The sequence below is a fragment of the Anser brachyrhynchus genome, assembly GCF_964034855.1.
Source record: "Anser brachyrhynchus genome assembly, chromosome: 20".
Classification (NCBI taxonomy): domain Eukaryota; kingdom Metazoa; phylum Chordata; class Aves; order Anseriformes; family Anatidae; genus Anser; species Anser brachyrhynchus.
In genome coordinates this window covers 3391117-3409461 of record NC_137713.1, presented here as the reverse complement: position 1 = coordinate 3409461, position 18345 = coordinate 3391117, and the positions used below count along the sequence as shown (strand labels likewise).

Below are 18345 nucleotides of genomic sequence, written 5' to 3'. Positions count from 1 at the left end.
ATTTTTTTAGTTGCAAGAGAGTAGGAAAGCACTTTCTATATGTTTTTGCATACTCCAGCAGGCTGACTCTTTGCAGTTCCTCGTCTGATTCCCACAGTTTTTGACTACATGCACTCTAATTATATATACTCTTTTTTTTGTCGCTTGCCTGTAGGTGTATACGACATAGGAGTGATTGGGGTGCTCTTATTCTAGTTGATGACCGCTTCCGGAATAACCCTAACAAGTACATAACTGGTAAGTTATAAAAAAAAAAAAATTTTTTTTTCCACTCCTAGGTGAGTAAGGAAAGCCATAACAAAATATAGCTGTTAAACTCAAAATGTGTACTTGAAACTTAGAAGTCTAAAACTGCACTTAATATCACTAGTTCAATAAGTGCTCTGAAAATGCATTGATACCAATATTCAGTCAATTTAATTTCCTTTCCCTTTTGTATGTATGCAGATGATGATACAGAAATTTCAGTATGAAGAATTTAATAATTCTTTCTTATTCTTGCTTATAAGTAAATACCTGAGCACTCTGAATCTTTGCATATTAAATATAAGTAGGGTATGTATAAATGTGTGCGCACAGGTGAGTGTGTATATCTATGTATGAAAAAGGTAGTCACTACGTTTTTATTTGGACTTTGGATACGTCTCTAGTGGAAGTATACTTTACATTGATAAGAATCTTTAGTGATTTGAGTAAGCAGTCTGAATTTAATGTTCTGGCTTTTTAGGTAAGAACAGGTAAAGGCTGGGCTGTTCCTATTATGGAACCCCTAAATGGTCAATATGCAAAAAAGTAACTTCTCTCTGTAGTTTTATACTAGCTGGAAATAAATGCAGATAAAATAAAATGGAACATGCATACTATCTTAATAGAAAAGAAAAAAAAAAAGAAATTACTGAGGAATGCATTACGTATCTTTGTTCCTGTCCTGTATAGAAGGAATGGGTAAGAGGACATAGTAAACAGATAATGTTGCAGTCTAGTCAGCAGATGGAGCTCAGCCACCATACTACAAGTCAAACAATTCTCAGACGATTTTCTGACATGTCTTTTACAATAAAAATACATTCAAGTTCTCTAAGGAAATGGAAAAAATATAAATATAAATATATATATATAATAACTATACATATATATATATCAACTCTTTATAAAAATATACAAATGAGTTACATAAATAATTTTTTATATAAAATTGATATAAAAACTCAAATTTCTTTAGATAATTTGAATTCCTCATATATACATATATGTGTGTGTATATATAAAAAGACATATAATCTATTTTATCCATATTATCCAATTATCTTTATAACGTTTCTAAGGAAACAGAATTTGTATCTATCTATATAAATATATAAAGTCAATATGATTAAGATTTGGTAATATTAGTATTTTTTCTAAAAAGCAAAACTCCACAGAAGAATCCAGTTCTCTTTTGTCAGGGACTTTTAAACAATTGGTATTTAAAATAACATTTCAATGGATTTAAAAACATTACATTTTTATTAAGAAAGTTATTTTTTACTTCAGTCTTGTGTATTCCAACATCATCTGAATAGCTATTAGGTTTAAAACTTCTGCTATATGAGGATTCTAAAAATGATGACTATATAACAATGGTATATTGCCTTGCATATAAATGTTGTCATGTTGCATTATATTTTTGCTATTGGGTAGTTGTGATTATTTCTGAATATCTTCCATTATCTGATATAAAGTTGTAAAAGCTTCATTCTATTTAAATTCTAATTTTTGTCATATGCTGTTAGTATGGTAATAAATAGCTGTACTCTATGTAAATTATTAATAATTCATGATAACAACCAAAGTGAACACCCAGGTATAAAAGAAGTGTAATGGTGTTTTTGCAGCAGTTTAAATTTCAAAAGAGCGTTACTGAAAAAGTAAAGGTGCCAGTTCATTTTTATTTCTTTTTATAAGAAAGAAAAATATTAATAGTATCATTCATTGAATCAAGTTCCCAGCCCTGAAAGGGGGACATACATTATCTTACTCAAAATACTTAAGAGTCTGTACATATGCAGAAGTATTTGTAGTATTTAGATAAATGGTATTTCACATCAGTAAACAGTATATATGATATAGTTTTGTGGTAACACTTTTTTCCTTCCCCCCCCCCTTTAGGATTATCTAAATGGATTCGCCAACAAGTCCGGCATCATGAAAATTTTGGTAGTGCACTTGAATCCTTGCAAGCATTTGCTAAAAGAAACCAGAAAGGCATTGATTGTTTATCACCGTGTAGTAGTGAATTTCTCCATGTACCTTCAAATTCAAACGTGTCATCAGCTTCTCAACAGGAGGCAACTATTCAGCTGTCACCAGATGTTCCTGTTAAAAGTGAGGAGCAAAATTTGGTCCCAGATACTCATTTTACTACACCCATCAACTCAATTAATCCTGCGACATCAAATCAGTCCAGTAATATCACGGCAGCAATGAAACAAAGTATGTTCATTTCCTGTGGGGAAAAAATGACTTCATTAACAATTTCAAATGTCCAGTCACCTATTTTTTTGGAAGAAACAAATGTTTTTTAAAATTACTGGAGTGCTATAGTACAACATGATAATTATTCACAAATGTATATGAGCTGTGCTCAACGTACTGAAATTAGTTGTCATTCCATCTGGTTGTCTTAAAACGATAATATTTGAGAAGATTATAGTACAATCAAAACTATTTTCACTTAATTTGCTTTTGTAATTGAAAAATATGAAGATAATTTAAATTCATGTGCTTCAAACATATTCTGAGAATTATTGCAAGACGAGTGCTTTGATTCAAGCCATGTCTGTTGTTTAGGCATAGTGAGACTCCTAGTATACGATCTCTTCCTGCAACAGCTTTGCTAGTAACTATCCGTCCGTTCCTAAATTTTAGGAAAGCTTATCATTTCCCTTCAGGTAAGAAAGATGTAAATAATATAAGAGCACAAAGCATAAAAAATACAGATTTTAAATCCAGTTGTACATATGCTCTCACTTTACATGGGCCAGTTAATCTATTGATTTCATTAAGACAATTCACGTGCAAAGATAGTTGTAACATCTGGGCTTTTGTTTGTATTGGATCTTAATGAGTATTATAAAATATCTGTAAACCTAATAAAACAGTGGTAATTTTGATGTGCTAAACATGCTGTAAATCAGCAGGGGGAAGGCATATACAATTAATTAATGTTTTGTGATTTTTCACAGGTGGCCAGAAAGTTGATGTAGAGAGTCATTCTCACAATGCAACACAAAGAAGAAAACATATGGACTCCACACCCAAAAGGCCTGCAACTAAAATAGAGAGAGCAAAAAAGAATGATTGGACTAATTCTGGTTTTATGAAAGAACACTGCTGCTTTAAACCACTGACTTCAACGCCTTTGCCTGTAGCTGCAGACTGCATGTCCACAGCAAGCAGCAAACAAAAGAAGAATGTGAATAGTGCTAGTGAACTTATTGATGGTGTAAATCAATGCCAGTCATCGTTCATTTTAGAACATAAACCAAGTGTACCAGAATCACATTTGGAAACAACTAATTTTTCAGTTAAAAATACTGAGGCTCCAGTTGCCGAGGAGCATCTTGATGAGCTACAGCTTCAAATTGAGCCCTGCAGTGAGCTTCCTTCTGTGGGAGGGAAATCTGAACTTTCAATGTTAAATGCATCTGCAGAAGCTGAGGATGAGGATGAGAGCATCTACTTCACACCGGAACTCTATGATGATGTAGAATCAGAGGAACAGGAAATCAGACCACTAGATCCAACCTCTAATGCAAATGAGAATCTGAGTGAATGTGGAACATCCGCAGTAGCTAGTGATCTTTTTGTATTCAACACCTCAAAAAAACTAACTGTAACAAAAGAAATGGTTAATGATGATGACAGAAACACAAGTTTACATGGAATAATGCAAAACGATGGGAGTAAGAATAGTGCAGTTACTGTTGTAAAGATGGCTAGTGGAACTGAAGCAGAGCAGATAGAATCTCAAGAGATGGACACCAAAAAACGGAAAATCAGTCTTTCCAGATCACGAAATAAAGGTGTGTCATCCTTTTTATTGGACAATACTAGCACACAGTGACAGCCTCTATGGGAAATGTAGTGAGCAGCCTTTATAACGTAGCCTCACTATAGAGCAGTAATATGGCATTCTAGTTAACATCTAAAATATGCAACTATCAAGCCCAATCATTCATTTTATGTTTTTTGTTTTTTACTGTGCAAGCTATGCAACATGCAGTTATCTGTAGATATAATTCAGATTCTTCACCCTCACATTGTGGTCAAAGGACAAACATCATGTGTGGAAATTCTGAATAGAAGCCCAAATAATTCTTGCCATTGTAGGGTGAAGAGAAGATTTGTCTATTACAGAGTTAATTAGTCTGCCATTAAATGCAAACGGTTGAGTTTACATCAGAAAGCAAAATATCAACATATAAAAAAAAGATTATTTGCATTTCTTATGATTTTTATTAAATATGTATAACAGCATCTTTGCAGATCAAGTAACGTGATAGACTAAGAACGAATACTGAAATAGATAAGTTCTTCAGTACTTGTTTCCCTCAAATTTCTTTTGTCAAAATGAGCATATCAGGGCCTGTGTAATAGCAGTATTTGAGCACTTGCCTCTCATCATCATCATCAAATATCTTCTTAAATAGTCTTTCTTTGTTTTATATAAAAGTTGGTGACTCTTTTAAAATTTCTTTTGTTTCTTTTGGTTGGATTCTGTATGTATTCATTTCAAAACAAGTACTCATCTGCCCTTCAAACACATTTTCTATGCCATATACAACAATGTAAATTTGTACATAATGGACTTTAAATCTGCCTCAGTGTACTCTTTTTTTTTTTTGGAGCATTTTAAACATTTCTTTGATTTACTGCAATCAAAACGTAAGCCAGGATTTTGCTGTAATAAAGCATTATGCATGATTTTCAGGAAAAGATTGTTCATTTCCATCCTATATTAATATGCAGATGCAGGATTTTTGCAATCATAAGATTGATTTATAGGTATTTGTATATTCTGAATGAGAGCTGAGGTGAAATTGTTGACCGGTCATTTTCTCTAGGAGTTCATCTGAATAACATTCTGTGACCATCTCTGCAGAACTGTGAATGTGTTCTTATCAAAATGATTTAAATTGTATCCCTTTGCACAATAAATAGACCTTTATAAAAATAGATCCTGTGTTTGCAAGCATGGCAAGAATATTGTTAAATTTCTTTAACAAGCATTTTTTTGCAATATTTCTTATAAGATATTTGGTTAAGCCTTTTCTTTTATTGGTGCTGTGTAAGGATCGTGTTTCTTGGTTCAAGTTCCATGGAATTCTCTCAATCATCAGGTGCCGATGGTTTTTAGCTAGCTACATCCACGCTCCCACTTGATAGTGCAGAAGCAAGCTCTGATGTTGGCAGCAATTTAAACATATGACACATCTAAAGATCTAACAAATTTTCTGTACCAAACTACTTTTTATGTTTATGTGTATCTAAACAGGTAATAGAAATCACTTAAGTTTAGTGGCTTGTCTGCTCATCTCATGGAATACTATCCCTTAGCTGTCATCTTCACAGATTTGCCTCTCTTTATGGACCATCTTTAAAAGTCCATCTTCCTTTCCTGATCAGGAGCAGATTTTGACTTTCTTGAATCCATCTGGTGTTGTATCTTACTTTTTATTAGAAATTCCTTAGGATATGCCCCTTCTTCGTGTCAAATATTTTATATTAATTTGCAATGTCTACATTTTGTATGAAATTACTAAACCATTATTATTTTTAACATGTATTAAAAACTCAACATTTTGCTTGTTAGATACTAGATTTTTCTTTTAAAGTTTTCGTACAGAGATCCACCAAACTGAAATCCCGACTGTAGCTGAGATGCTTGGGACAACCGATGGATAATAATTCTTTGTATTGCTGCTGGTTTTGGAGGGAAGGCTGGGAGAGGGGAAGGAGGAAGATGGGCAATTTCTTTTGGTGTAAAAGCTGTGTAAATTCAATCTGTATTTGTCTTTAACTATAGTATTCAATATGTTAGTGGTAAGCATATTCTTTATTTCTTTAGTTAATATATTTATGATGATTGAGTATATTAAATTCATTTAGCGTCTAGGTAGCAGAGTAATTGAAAGGAAGCAAAATCAATGTACCAACCTTCCTAGAGTTATTTCTTTGGATTTCACAGATCTGGAAAAGCTAAATTATTGAAAATTTCTTTTGTATAAAATAGGTTGATAGGATTTCTTCTGTCTAAAGTAATCATGAAATCTTGAATTTATTAAAGGATTGAAAGTTCAGAGACAATGCAGGCGAAGAAGAGCTACTGTTAGGGCACGTGGCTACACCTGTGAAAGAAAGGTACCCTGTAAATAAAGTTTCTAATTTTTAAGTGGCTACTGTTGAATGTTAAGGGGAAATACAAAGTACTTATTACATAATCTTTTAAATGATACATATATAAATATATGGATAAAACAGCATATTCATGGTCTGTATGGCTTGCTCTAGATCTTTACACTCTGAGCAGAAGCCTTTGTTTCATGTGTGAAGCAAAGGAGCAGAATGTTTTTAAGTCCCATTAACATGAGTAGAAGCTGCAGATACTGACAGTCTACAGAGTCCAGCTCATTATAGATGGGATTCCTATCTCAGTAGAAGCAGTGCTTCCAATTTCTGGTTAGTACATAATTTTTAAGGCAGGATTTGCAGTGTAAGAACATAATCATATGGAAATTTTGCAAGAGTTGGACACCGGTTTTCCCAGGTTCCTCTGCAAAATTCCAAGCTGAATCTTTGATATCCTGCTGCATCATTGGCTGTAAAATATCTCATTTTATATAAAACTATTTCTCTTCAGGCTAGGTTAAACATTTTTAGTCTGTAGTGTATTTTAATTTTAAGCTAACAGAAACGATAAATATTGATTCAAATAAATTTAAGCATTTAAAGAAGTATGTCTCAAGTAGTTCTGATATACTTCTAAATGTGTTTATACTTACATGCTTCAATCTGTATAGTTGCGTAGTTAATATATGCAAACTAGTATTCACATTAACTTGCATATTGGCTTGTTAGAAGGAAAACCACCAACAACCTTGCGAGAAAGGACTCTATTGTAAAGTATGTGGAGCTGAAATACTACCAAAAGCAGAAGGTAAGATCTATGTAACTGGTCATTTGTTTCAGGTTGGGAATGGTAGGATTCTTAATCCTTCCACAGTGTTGGATGCTGAAGGCATATTTTAGACTAATTAGTTAATTTCTCCACTAGCTATGGTAAGTAAATAAATAAGTTGTTAGAAATACACTAGAGACTTGCAGAAAAAATTTTGGGTGGAGAAGTTATCACAACAAAGAAACCTGTTCTACTTGGTACTTCAGTGAAAATAAATTACTGTTAATGTAACCTTTCTGATGTGTTTCTCTTCCTTGATTAAGTGGTCCAGATGTATTGATCTATCTTGAAGGTACGATGGAAACCTGAATGACATTTAAGAGTTAACTGGAGGCAACAGGTCTTGGCATTATGCAAGGCTGAAAGAGATTATTTGTAATATAGTGGCCTATTCACTGCAGTATGTTGCTTCTAAGGATTAGGTGTTAATTTGCTACCAGTTGCTGTGAGAATGTGGGTAATATCTTGGCACAGCAACTATATGAATCTAATACATGTTTTAATGAAACTGTCAAAAGTTTTACTGAGAAACGAACTGTATGATCACTTCGTTGTTTTTCAGTATGTAGCCTACCTTGCATTAATTTAGTTTGCTCCTTAGCTTTCAGTCGACACATTGTATGAAATAAGAATTAGATGTGCTCTAAAATTGGCTCTACTGTTTTTGTGAGGTGCTTTAGTTTGGGAAAGTCTAAAAAGTTGATAATAGCAATAACTCTTCTACATTTTAGAAAGGCACTGTATCTTCACTCTACTGGGCCATATGCAGTAATGACCTAATTATAAGAAGTTGTCATGAATTACATGCAGAAACAATTAGAAATAAGCTTTTAGAAACAGACTTTTAGGCTTAGAAATAGACTTTTGTGTGGAGTCATTTACAGCGTGCTATGGTATGGGATTTTTAAACTTCCCTTCCCCTTCTGTAAGGCCCCAAAAGCTTATTAAATGATGAAACATTCATGGAACTGGTGTCAAAGAAGTGACATTAGCAAAAAGAAAAAGCTCCTGAAACAGTCTTCAGCCATGAAAGTGGGGAGGCCAGGCTGAGTAGGCAGGAACTGTGTGCATGAGCATTTAGTGCTTGTGACTCCAATGTGTGATGTAGCTGAAATGCATGTCAGGTCGCAAAGCTAGTCCAGACGTTATATGAACCAGAAAATATCAAGAATGAGCAAGTATCCTCTTCTGCACACCAGATCTGAGCCTGAGGGGAAATGGAAGATGCCCCCATTGCTCTGGAGCCATTAAAGTCACACGCCAGCTAGCAAAGTCCTCGTTACTTTACAAATAAAGTAGAGATGCCCAGGTGATAGAGGCTGTTGCCTCTCCATTTTCCCAGACGAACCATAATCTATTTCCTTTTGGACTTGTGTAATCTCACCAGTAGACTTTAATTCATTTCCTTAATATTAATTTATCAGCACTGTCATATGTTTGCTAATTGGTATAGAATCTGTGAAATGGAGTAACTATGTATTAAATAAAAATGTTTTGAACCACTGAGGTCCTTGAACACTAGCTGTTACTAGGATGTCCATTGTCAGCAAGAAGTTTAAGGCTGTTTAAACTGAATCTCAGATGTCAGTTGGTTCATGAAAGTTGAAAAATAATAATTTGCAATGGTTTGAAGAAAATTAAAAATAAATGACACTCTATTCAAAGTGGATTCAAACTCGCTGGTGAGTTTGGGAGTAATAACAAGGGGGAAATTATCTGTTGAAAAGTAAATTTTGGATGCATTAAAATATTTAAATAAGGCCCTATTCCAAGGTCCATTTGCATTAATAGAAGTCTTTTCACTGACTTCAGTGGGTATTGGATCAGGGCCTAAATTACCATCTTGTAAATGTGGAAAATTTGCAGTATGTTTGAACAGTACTGTATTCAAAACCATTTATATGTGTCTTACATCCCGCTTTCTAAATTATAGGAACTTTGAGAAAAGCTTGGTACAGTAATATTGAGCTGAAAATAATCTGGAAACTCTTCAGAAATACTACTGTAAGAAGTAAAGAATCCATTAATAATTGTGCGTGTCAACTAGCTGCCAGCTCAGAAGATGATAATATGATGTTGGTCATCTCAGATGCTGCAAGTCTTAAGCATCTAAAAGAAACTTTGAAGGTCTATCAGATGCCCATGAAAAGCAAAGGTAAATTTTACTGATTACTGATAAATACCACCTAACATTTGTCAAGTCTTATAGCTTTAAATGAAATACCTTTCATTTTCTTCAGATGCCTCTGATTTTGGTAATATGCTTTTATCTCTTGATCTACATAGGAGATTTACTTCTGTAGAGAGGATCTGTAGAAGTCTTTTGCCCCACTACTACTTTCCAAAATACTATACAGGTTTTGCGGATATTTACTGGAAAGTATTTTTGAGCCAAGAGAAACATCTGAGCTTTCAAATAGACTATAACCTGTCTTTCGTTAAATTATATAGAACGTTCAAATCTTTTCTAAAGCTTTTTTGTAATTTTTCCTTATTAGGAAACTTCTCCATTTGAGGGACACAATATCAAATTAACAAAAGGTGCTTTCTACATGCTTTCTTCTGTGTAGCAATTGTCTGAGTAGTGGGAGAGTGTAGAGCTCTCTATGCTTAACCAAACAGTGAAGATGGACACCAGTTTCCTCTCCATTCCCAGATTTCTCAGGGCCTTACATAGCATTCTGATCAAAAAGAAAAGATAAGGATAATGAAAACAGAATCACTTACATTCCTGATAGCAAATTAAACTCCATGAGGCATATACTCTGGCACAGTTGTTAAAGTTAGGGCTCTGTAGAAGTGATATGATGTTCATATTTGACATGAAATGATGCCTGATGTCATACTATGCAGTGTGTGATACTTTAGCAGCATTCAGGTGACAGAGACCAGAAGTAAAGTACTGATTTTTGCTAGTGTGTAGGCAGTTCTGGTGCTAAGATGGCACTCTATTTTAAATGCTACTGAATTTGCAGAGATTAGTAAGTATTCTTTATCACCTTGCTTTCTTGCAAAACAAACAAAAAATGTTTTGAAATGTGAAGTGCAGCTTGTGATCTCTTAACTGTTTTAAAATATCTCTTGATGTCTATGTAAAGCACTCTTTCTTTCTTTTTGGAAGATGTGAACGCCGGTTTATCTTTAAATGCTATTTGGAATGAGAAGGAATATTCTCTGACAAGTTACTTACAATGCAGGAACTGTGTCATCCAGTCGATTTCTCCATGTCCTTTGATAGGAGCTGAGGTTACTCACTTCAATAATAAAGTACAGTCACAGGTAAGTAAATTGGTTTACTTTGTATATTGAAATGATTGCTGAATAATTTGTATTAAAATACCATTTCTACAGATGGTAGAATGATTTTTTTTCCTAGAGTACTTGTATATACCTTCATCTAACTTCTACCAGAGATTTGAAATGATTATCAGTATCACAGTTAAGATCACTTAATACATTTGACATTGTTTATACCTAATTTGATGCAAAGTCTATAGTATTACGCTTTATGAAGGGGGATAGGAAAACAGGCAGCAGCTATCCATGTCCTTCATGAGGAGGAAGTCAGAACAAAACGTAATCACACAAGTGATATAGTCAGACTTGTATTTTTCATGTCTCTATGAATTTTCTTTCATATATGACTGTGGGTGGAAGTGTAATTGAATTGAATCAGAGATTTTTGTGTCTAAAACTTTGCCAAAAACTGAATATGATCCTTAAGTTTTGACCTGTGTGCATCATTATCCTCAATACAAGCTATCTGAGATGTGCTAGATGACAATGTGATAATGAAACAAAGTTTATGAAGCATTACATGCCATGAATGTTGGTATTTCAAACACTATTACTAGCCTTTCAGTGTATTCAGCATTCATTTTAGATGAAAGATAATGAAATGATACATTGAGGGAATTTATACTGAAAGAACATGAAATAATCATTTTTTTTCTGAGGCATAATGGAGTGATTTCTTGTTTTCTCATATCTTTTTAAGAGTCTCTTTCTGTATTTTTAAAATAAGGGGCTCTGTAACACTGCCAGGAAATCAGAAGCATTGTGTTCCACTTTGTTGCTTTCCATGACTAACTGTGCAAACTAAACAATGTCACTGATTTTATTCATGCTGCTAGCCAGGTAGGCATTTGAAGGGGGGACTGGCTGTCTCTCATAGCAGGTGCATCAAGTATCAATGTGTAACCAGCTGGTATTTGATTTACAAGTATGTGTTTTACTAGTGTAAAATAAACAAATGTTATGTTCTTAGACTGTCTGCAGGTCTTAACTTCCTCTGTTTCTTTAGCTAGAAACACACAGTTAATTGTTATATATTTTCTGAATATGTCTGTTTCTTTCCTATTCTTTTCTTACACTCTGTTTCCATCCACTAGAAAGAAATCTTGGTAAACCTCTAGGCTGTGGAGAGCAACACAGGCTAAAAAAGACCACATGTGGCTTTGGAGAGTCATTCTGAAAGCTGGTGGCTTTCAGTAGAGACACATCTAATCTCTTAATGCATGTCTTTGTTTCAAAGAGATTCAGGGAAGAAAAAAATATCTCGTCTTCAATAGACCTGTGAAACAGTTGTCAGAACAGACATCTCTGCTTTGGATTTGTAGCAAACCGTATGCATTATGACTAGATTTGTACAGCAGGTGACTTGAACGTGAGAGCTGTGGGGGTGAATAAGCTACTCCTTTTTCTTCTTTTCCCCTTTTTTCTTTTTGGTGAAAATAATGTTACTTATTTAGAAAGGTAAAATGTACTGGGGATGAATGATGGTAGAAGTAAATACAGCTTTAACTTTGTCATCTCCTTGCTTTAAATCAGATGGCTGTTTTTCTTTAATTGGGAGTATATGAATGTAAATGAAGACGTAGAATGAGTAAAAGGAGTTTAAATTACTACTTTAATAGACTGTTGTATGGCAGAGCAAACACACATGCATTAGACTGAAGAAGCTGTAAGTCAATTTTAGCTCCCAGTTATGTATTCTTGAATACAAGATCCTGCTGTTGTTGAGCAAAATATTTGTAGAGATGAAATCAACATTGTAGTTTATACTGCTGCCCTACCCTATGTTAAATCATGTACGTTGTCATGAGGTATCGTATGTCATCTTAAACTACTTCATGTCATGTGCTCTCCATAAATCAAGTACAGTTGTTTCTGGAAGGCAAGGAATTATTCATTTAACAGAAATCATATTGGTGTAGCAAAACAAGCTTAAAATAGAATCACTGGATTTAATATTTGCAATTTACTTCAAGGTTTGGTAACCAATTAGAGAGGCAACACCGTTTGTCGTGAGTTAAATTGCAGGTGCGATTATCAAATTACATTTTGTAAATCTTTTTTTAAACCTACACTCTTTCATATTAATTATACATTTATATTGAAAATTAGATTTTTATATTTGCTGCTACATTTCTACAAATTCAATTGTATCATATGCTGGGCACTGACCTAGAAACCTCCATTAACTTATTCAGGCTCTATGTGACATCAGTGGCATATAAATTAATATTGTTATTTATGTTCCTTAATACACAACTATTTACAATATTTTCCTGTTTGCCATCTTCTCTGTGAAATGGGAACAACTTTATAGATGATACATTTTGGAACTTACACTTACAATACCAAAATATTTTCTGTAAAGGGCTCAGAGTGCTTTAAGATCTAGCCTAGCTAATATAATAAATTCTTTCATATATTAAAAGGTGAATGAAACTCTGACAATTAAATTCTCAAACTTAATAAGGAGTTGTTGCTATAACTGATTAGACAGTCAGCTGTTGAGACAGTAGGTTTTATATAACAGGATATTGTTTTGTTCCTCATGTTACTGGCAAACTTTTATCTTAATGCGCCTATGGGGAATACCAGTCTGACCTCAATCTGAGTAAAGCCTTAATAGTCGACGTGAGGGATGCTTGCAGGAGGTGGCACGGTCATTTTCGCAGACTGTATATTTGTTATCGCATGTTAATCAGATTCATCATTCTGTTTAATAAAGATTTCATCTGCCACGCGAATGCATAATCGGCTATGTCTGAGTGACTGTCTTTTGTCTTGAGCAGATTGCTAAAACTGTATTAAGCATCATTAGACAAAAATGACGACCTTATTAATTTGTCCTTTATGTGTTTTCCAGCAGATTGGACCTCATTATTATGCAAACACAGTACACAGAGCAGCACCAGAAGTAGCTCATTAATGTTTCTTTCCCCTTAGTACGTAACAGATTATTATTGTGAAGTGTGCATGAAATAATTGCTAATTATGTGCCTTAAATTTTACAGTGATTGTCTAGATCTTTTTTTATGTGCTTTAAGAGTACTGTAGAAGATCATCAGAAGCTACAGGTTAACAGTACTGAAGCAGTAAACCAGAGGAAGTGAATCACAAAACATGCATTTTATCACACATTTTTCTGCCAAGGAGTAATTAGGACAGCTATGGATTGTTTTATAGCTAGCTCTTACACCATTTCTTATTGTAAAAGAAATGACTCTCAGCTGGCATAATTTAATTGATAATTTAATAGATGTGTCTGTCAATGAATAAATGCAGGCAAGTTTAGACTGTTGACTTCTGGTAAAATAAAAAAAAAAATCTGTAGGTTTTTGAATGGTAATTCCCGAATTAGTATGGTTCCCTTACTTACACACCACGAAAACATTCTATATTTCCAAATAGTGTTCTTTAAACCTTATGTTTTCCCAGCTATGTTTTGCATTTCTTACAGGCTCTATCTTCAATATAATTCTCCTGAAGATTTATAAGCATGATAGAAATTAAATGTTAGGTTTTGGCATTCGTCTGTAGTTTGACAACTTTGTGCTAAGTGTGTAATTGGTTTAAGCTGGTAGTGCTTCATACTTATCCATGGCACATCTTCTCTAATCTGTCTGCCACTGTAGCTGATAAGACTTGGCCACAACTGAAGTTTTTGCAGTGCTAGAAATAAAATCCTGATCCATTAAGGGTTTGCATGGATTTAGCTTTATAATCTGGTTTAGAAATTGTGAGTAGTCAGATTTTAGATGCGAGATTTGTTGTCAAAAAGACATCATGAAAACAATTCCATCAGCTTAAATTTTCCTAGCACTACTTTTGTTGACAATCTAACCTAAATAGTGTTGTGAGTATTTCTGAAGAAAAGTACTCTTGGCTGGCAATTATTTATTATTTCAGCATTGAAACAGGTATCTTTTGAGAGTTAGGAGGATAACAGCATTCATCTGACATTACTTATATTAAGTAAGTTTGGAGTCTTTACTGCATTTGGCTGAAGTTGAGTAGTTGTTTATGTCAGCTAATACCACCATTTTAATGTCATAGTTGCTGCATACAATACAAGTTAAAATAAATGGAGCATGCTAGAAGTAAGTTATTCTTTAAATGTTTCATGTTTAATAGATTGTTACTGAATATTTACGAAGGACAGATATCTTACGCTTCCAAAAAATAAAATGAAGTTTTTAATGCAGACACTGAATTCTTTTTACTGCATTGTTACCTATTGGGAATCTGGACATTTACTCGTTAGAATCACTTGACTGATAACCATTGAAAACCGTTGGTGTGACATTGCAGAAATAATTATTTATTTGGTTTTCGATTATTTAAAATGACAGTTTATGAATACATTACTATGAACAGGCACAGGTATGCTTCTATTAATATTAGAGGATCGTCAAGCATGACTACCATCGTTGTCAATAAATGCTTTCCAGATTTTCAATGATATTATTGCACGGCACACAGATGTGTATGCTTATAATATAATACAAGCACATAAACACACTCCTTTTTTATAAAAGCAAGCATAAGTATTGCAGTTAATTGTTGAATAAAGCTGAAAAGGACTCATATCCACCATGCTTTGACACTGCACTTTTCCTTTTGCTCCAGAATCCATGTTTTTCTCTCTGCTTTGCAGATCGTTTTCTGCTCTGCGTTTTTGCTGCTACTCTGAGTTTCACTGATCTATTCAGTTACCGTTTTTAATTAAATATCATGACTAAATCTAATGTGTATTATTTTCAACATGTGATTTTTATTTCATACAAAAGACCGCATCGATTCTTGAGCGATTTCACAGAGCTTGCTGAGAATTTCTGAGAAATAACATACTAAAGACCTTGGGACTGCTAGGCTGGGGGATTTCGGAATTTACCTGAGTTTAAGTTTAAACAGATTAAATATTTTTGGAGAATCTGTAATATATAAATATTTTCAGAGAATCTGTACACAGGCCTTCAGAAGGGAAGAGCCATAGATGACCTCAGAAAAGACCCTTTTGTGTTGTTACTCTCTGCTGGTGCCAGAATCACTAGTCTCTCAGGAATTATCTGTCTGATTTCATAGAATCATAGAATATCCCATGTAGGGTTCATTTATTTATTTTCACTTTGCCAAAAATGCATTCATTTCTTCTTTTTCTCTCTCCACTTGCTGTGGGTCATTGCTATTTTCAGCTGACACTACAGCTTGCATTTTATGATCTGCATTGAAAATACTTGCAGGATACCTCTAGCTTTCTCATTAAAAGAATGTTTGCAGCCTTTTTGTGAATATTGTCAAAGTTGCCTTACATATGAGCTTATTAAAGAAGTGGGTTTATGACTCTGGGAACAAGGGTAAATGTTTAAGCAAGTATCTCTATAAATGAGCGTATGCCATGTTGTCATTGCAAAATCTTCTGTGTATTTATTGTTGTACCCATGCTCGCACTATTCTTCAATACGGCTGAAAGCTCTATGTATCAGGGACTGATTATTTTATTCCTTAATAATTTCCTTGAGAGCTATATTTAAGTGAAACTAAATCCTAACTAGTGAGAAATACATCAACCTTTGAGTGCGATCTTGCAGTTACCAGCGCTTTTGTTGTCTTCTCTTTTAAGACCTAAATTTTCCTCCTCCTCTTGACTTTTATTATCAGATACTTAAAAGTTGACTTGTACAAATGAATATTACTGTGGCTGCTGACAAGAAAGAACTCTTGAGTAACTACTAACTAGATAAGGAGGGGTGCAGAAACTGGCCTACAAAGCGCAGGAACGAAACCAAATTCCTAGGTCATGAAATCCATTCTTTCTTCCAGGTGTGCTCCTGATACAATTGATAGTGCTCTTCCAAGTCGATCCATAATCTAGTGCCTCTCCTGCCTTAGAGCCCCACTGTTTAATGGGCTACCTGAGCGCTAGGCCTGCCAGGCGTGCTTGAAACTGGGCCTGTTAGTGGGGGCTGCTGCAAAAATGGTCTGAGAAAAACATGTGCTGGGGGGAAAGAGGCTGGAGTTCATAAGCCAATTTTATTTTATTTTTTTAATTCAAGGCTGGACTTCCAGAGCCAATTTGTATAGACTTTTTATTTCATAAATAAATAACATAAATAAAGCGCTGATTTATCTCCTAGCTACTTGCTCCTTTGGACATTCTGCCTGCTGGAAAAATTCTGCTCAATTTAGTTGTCAAGTTTCTTTGAATTCCACTCTATTGAAATTTGCTTTAAAATATCTATACTTTCTTTAAATATTTATATAGTCATATATCTAAATATTTTAAAACATAGGAACCAAAACCTAGTTGTAGGCTCACTTAGCACAAGTTCTAATTTTCTTAAAGTGCTGTAACAGTCACCAGCACTGTGATTTATTCTCTGCCTTGTATAGATAATCAGGTGATCTTTCATTCAAAATTAAAGAATATATATATATATTATATATATTATATTTATATATTATATATTATATATTGTATATAATTATAACTTATATATTTATATATATATATATATATATAAAAAAAAACTTGGGTAATCTTTGCAGGTGAAGCTGGCTTTGAAGGAAGGCCTGACGCAAAAAGCGTCTGTCCTTCCCCTACTTTTCCTTCCCAATCTATACCTCAGGCTTTGGTACATTAGGGCAACTCTTTGTGAAGCTGCTTTGGAAAATGCACCTCTGGACTGGTTTGGATTAAAAATATTGCCATTTTTGCGGGAGTATTTTTATACTGGATCATTTCTGGGATCTGATTAATGGTACAATCCCACAAACAGTTTTATCACAAAGAATGAGAACTGGAATGTGAAGGAGCAGAAAGCCCAGTGCACCGATAGCTGAAGCTGAACGAGTTATGGAAAACATACAGTAGCAGCTGCTGAAATTACAGATTCAACATTCTGATTGTTTTATATTCTAATGAACGTCCATTGTTACAGCTAGTATTTTATACTGATTATGTCAGTCACATAGTGCAGCTGCCACTGACCCCACGATCAACAGTAACAAAACCCCTCTTTGTTATCAGTATGGGAAATATCTTGGTCATTATGGGTGTGAATTCAAAACCAGAATAGCAATCATGCAAAGGAAAAATTAAAAGCTTCGTGATTCATTGACATGAGTCTAAACGTTTCATACACATGATTATGTTCAAGTCTTTTTTTTAAATTGTGCTTTACCGTACATTTTTACATAATTAAATTATAAATTGTTAAAACATCTCTATGCCATAGTACTTCTGTTCATTAGATGCACCAACTTCTCATCAGTTTTGCATACTGAACTCTCTCTTTTTGTAAATTTATGTTCTATTATTAAATGTAAATCTCCTATTAAGGTAAGAGTACTTGCAGTTTGACTTCTATTCTTAAAGTGAGTGTACTTTCAAGTAGTTTGACACTAATTTTACTAAGTGATAGCCATTTTTCACACTTTAAGAGCCAAGTGGCTGTAGTAGAATGAAAGAGTGAATTAGATTTGTTGCAGATGTTTTCTAAATTGGATACCTCTGTGATCTGTAAGCCATTCTTCATTTCCAGGAAATTAGAATAAAATAATTTTGTATAACATAAATATAGCATTGTAAATTTACATAATTAAACTCAATGGTATACCTCAGACCACGCAGGCTGTGGTATGCAGCGGGCAGGAATGTTTTCTGTAGTAATGTCTGGCTAGTTCAGTGCAGGAATTCTAGTTTGGGAACTCTTAGCTCTTAAATTGCAAACATACAGCAATAATATAAGGTATGGGGTGGAAAAACAGACAATTTCCACCATTCTTCCATATGTAATTTGTATATGGTATTGGTTATTTTTATTGTTTAAGTT

The 18345-nt window shown here is 34.0% G+C and overlaps 1 protein-coding gene across 11 annotated transcripts in view; it reads left to right on the top strand.

Annotated features, from left to right (window-relative positions):
• Positions 1-18345, top strand: part of BRIP1 (BRCA1 interacting DNA helicase 1) — a 122949-nt gene that overhangs the window by 55832 nt on the left and 48772 nt on the right. For 8 of the 11 annotated variants that reach the window (XR_013941189.1, XR_013941190.1, XR_013941191.1 and 5 more), the window contains 7 exons: positions 155-237; positions 2149-2472; positions 3225-4064; positions 6329-6402; positions 7120-7198; positions 9153-9374; positions 10341-10498. Coding sequence is in view for 4 of the 11 variants with exons in the window: in XM_080563008.1 (XP_080419134.1) it covers positions 155-237; positions 2149-2472; positions 3225-4064; positions 6329-6402; positions 7120-7198; positions 9153-9374; positions 10341-10498 (1780 nt within the window). In the remaining 7 variants the exon portion in view is untranslated. Of the gene's footprint in view, positions 1-154; positions 238-2148; positions 2473-3224; positions 5218-6328; positions 6403-7119; positions 7199-9152; positions 9375-10340; positions 16814-18345 lie in introns of those variants that run through there. The other 3 variants (XM_080563007.1, XM_080563006.1, XM_080563005.1) reach the window with 3 other exon arrangements.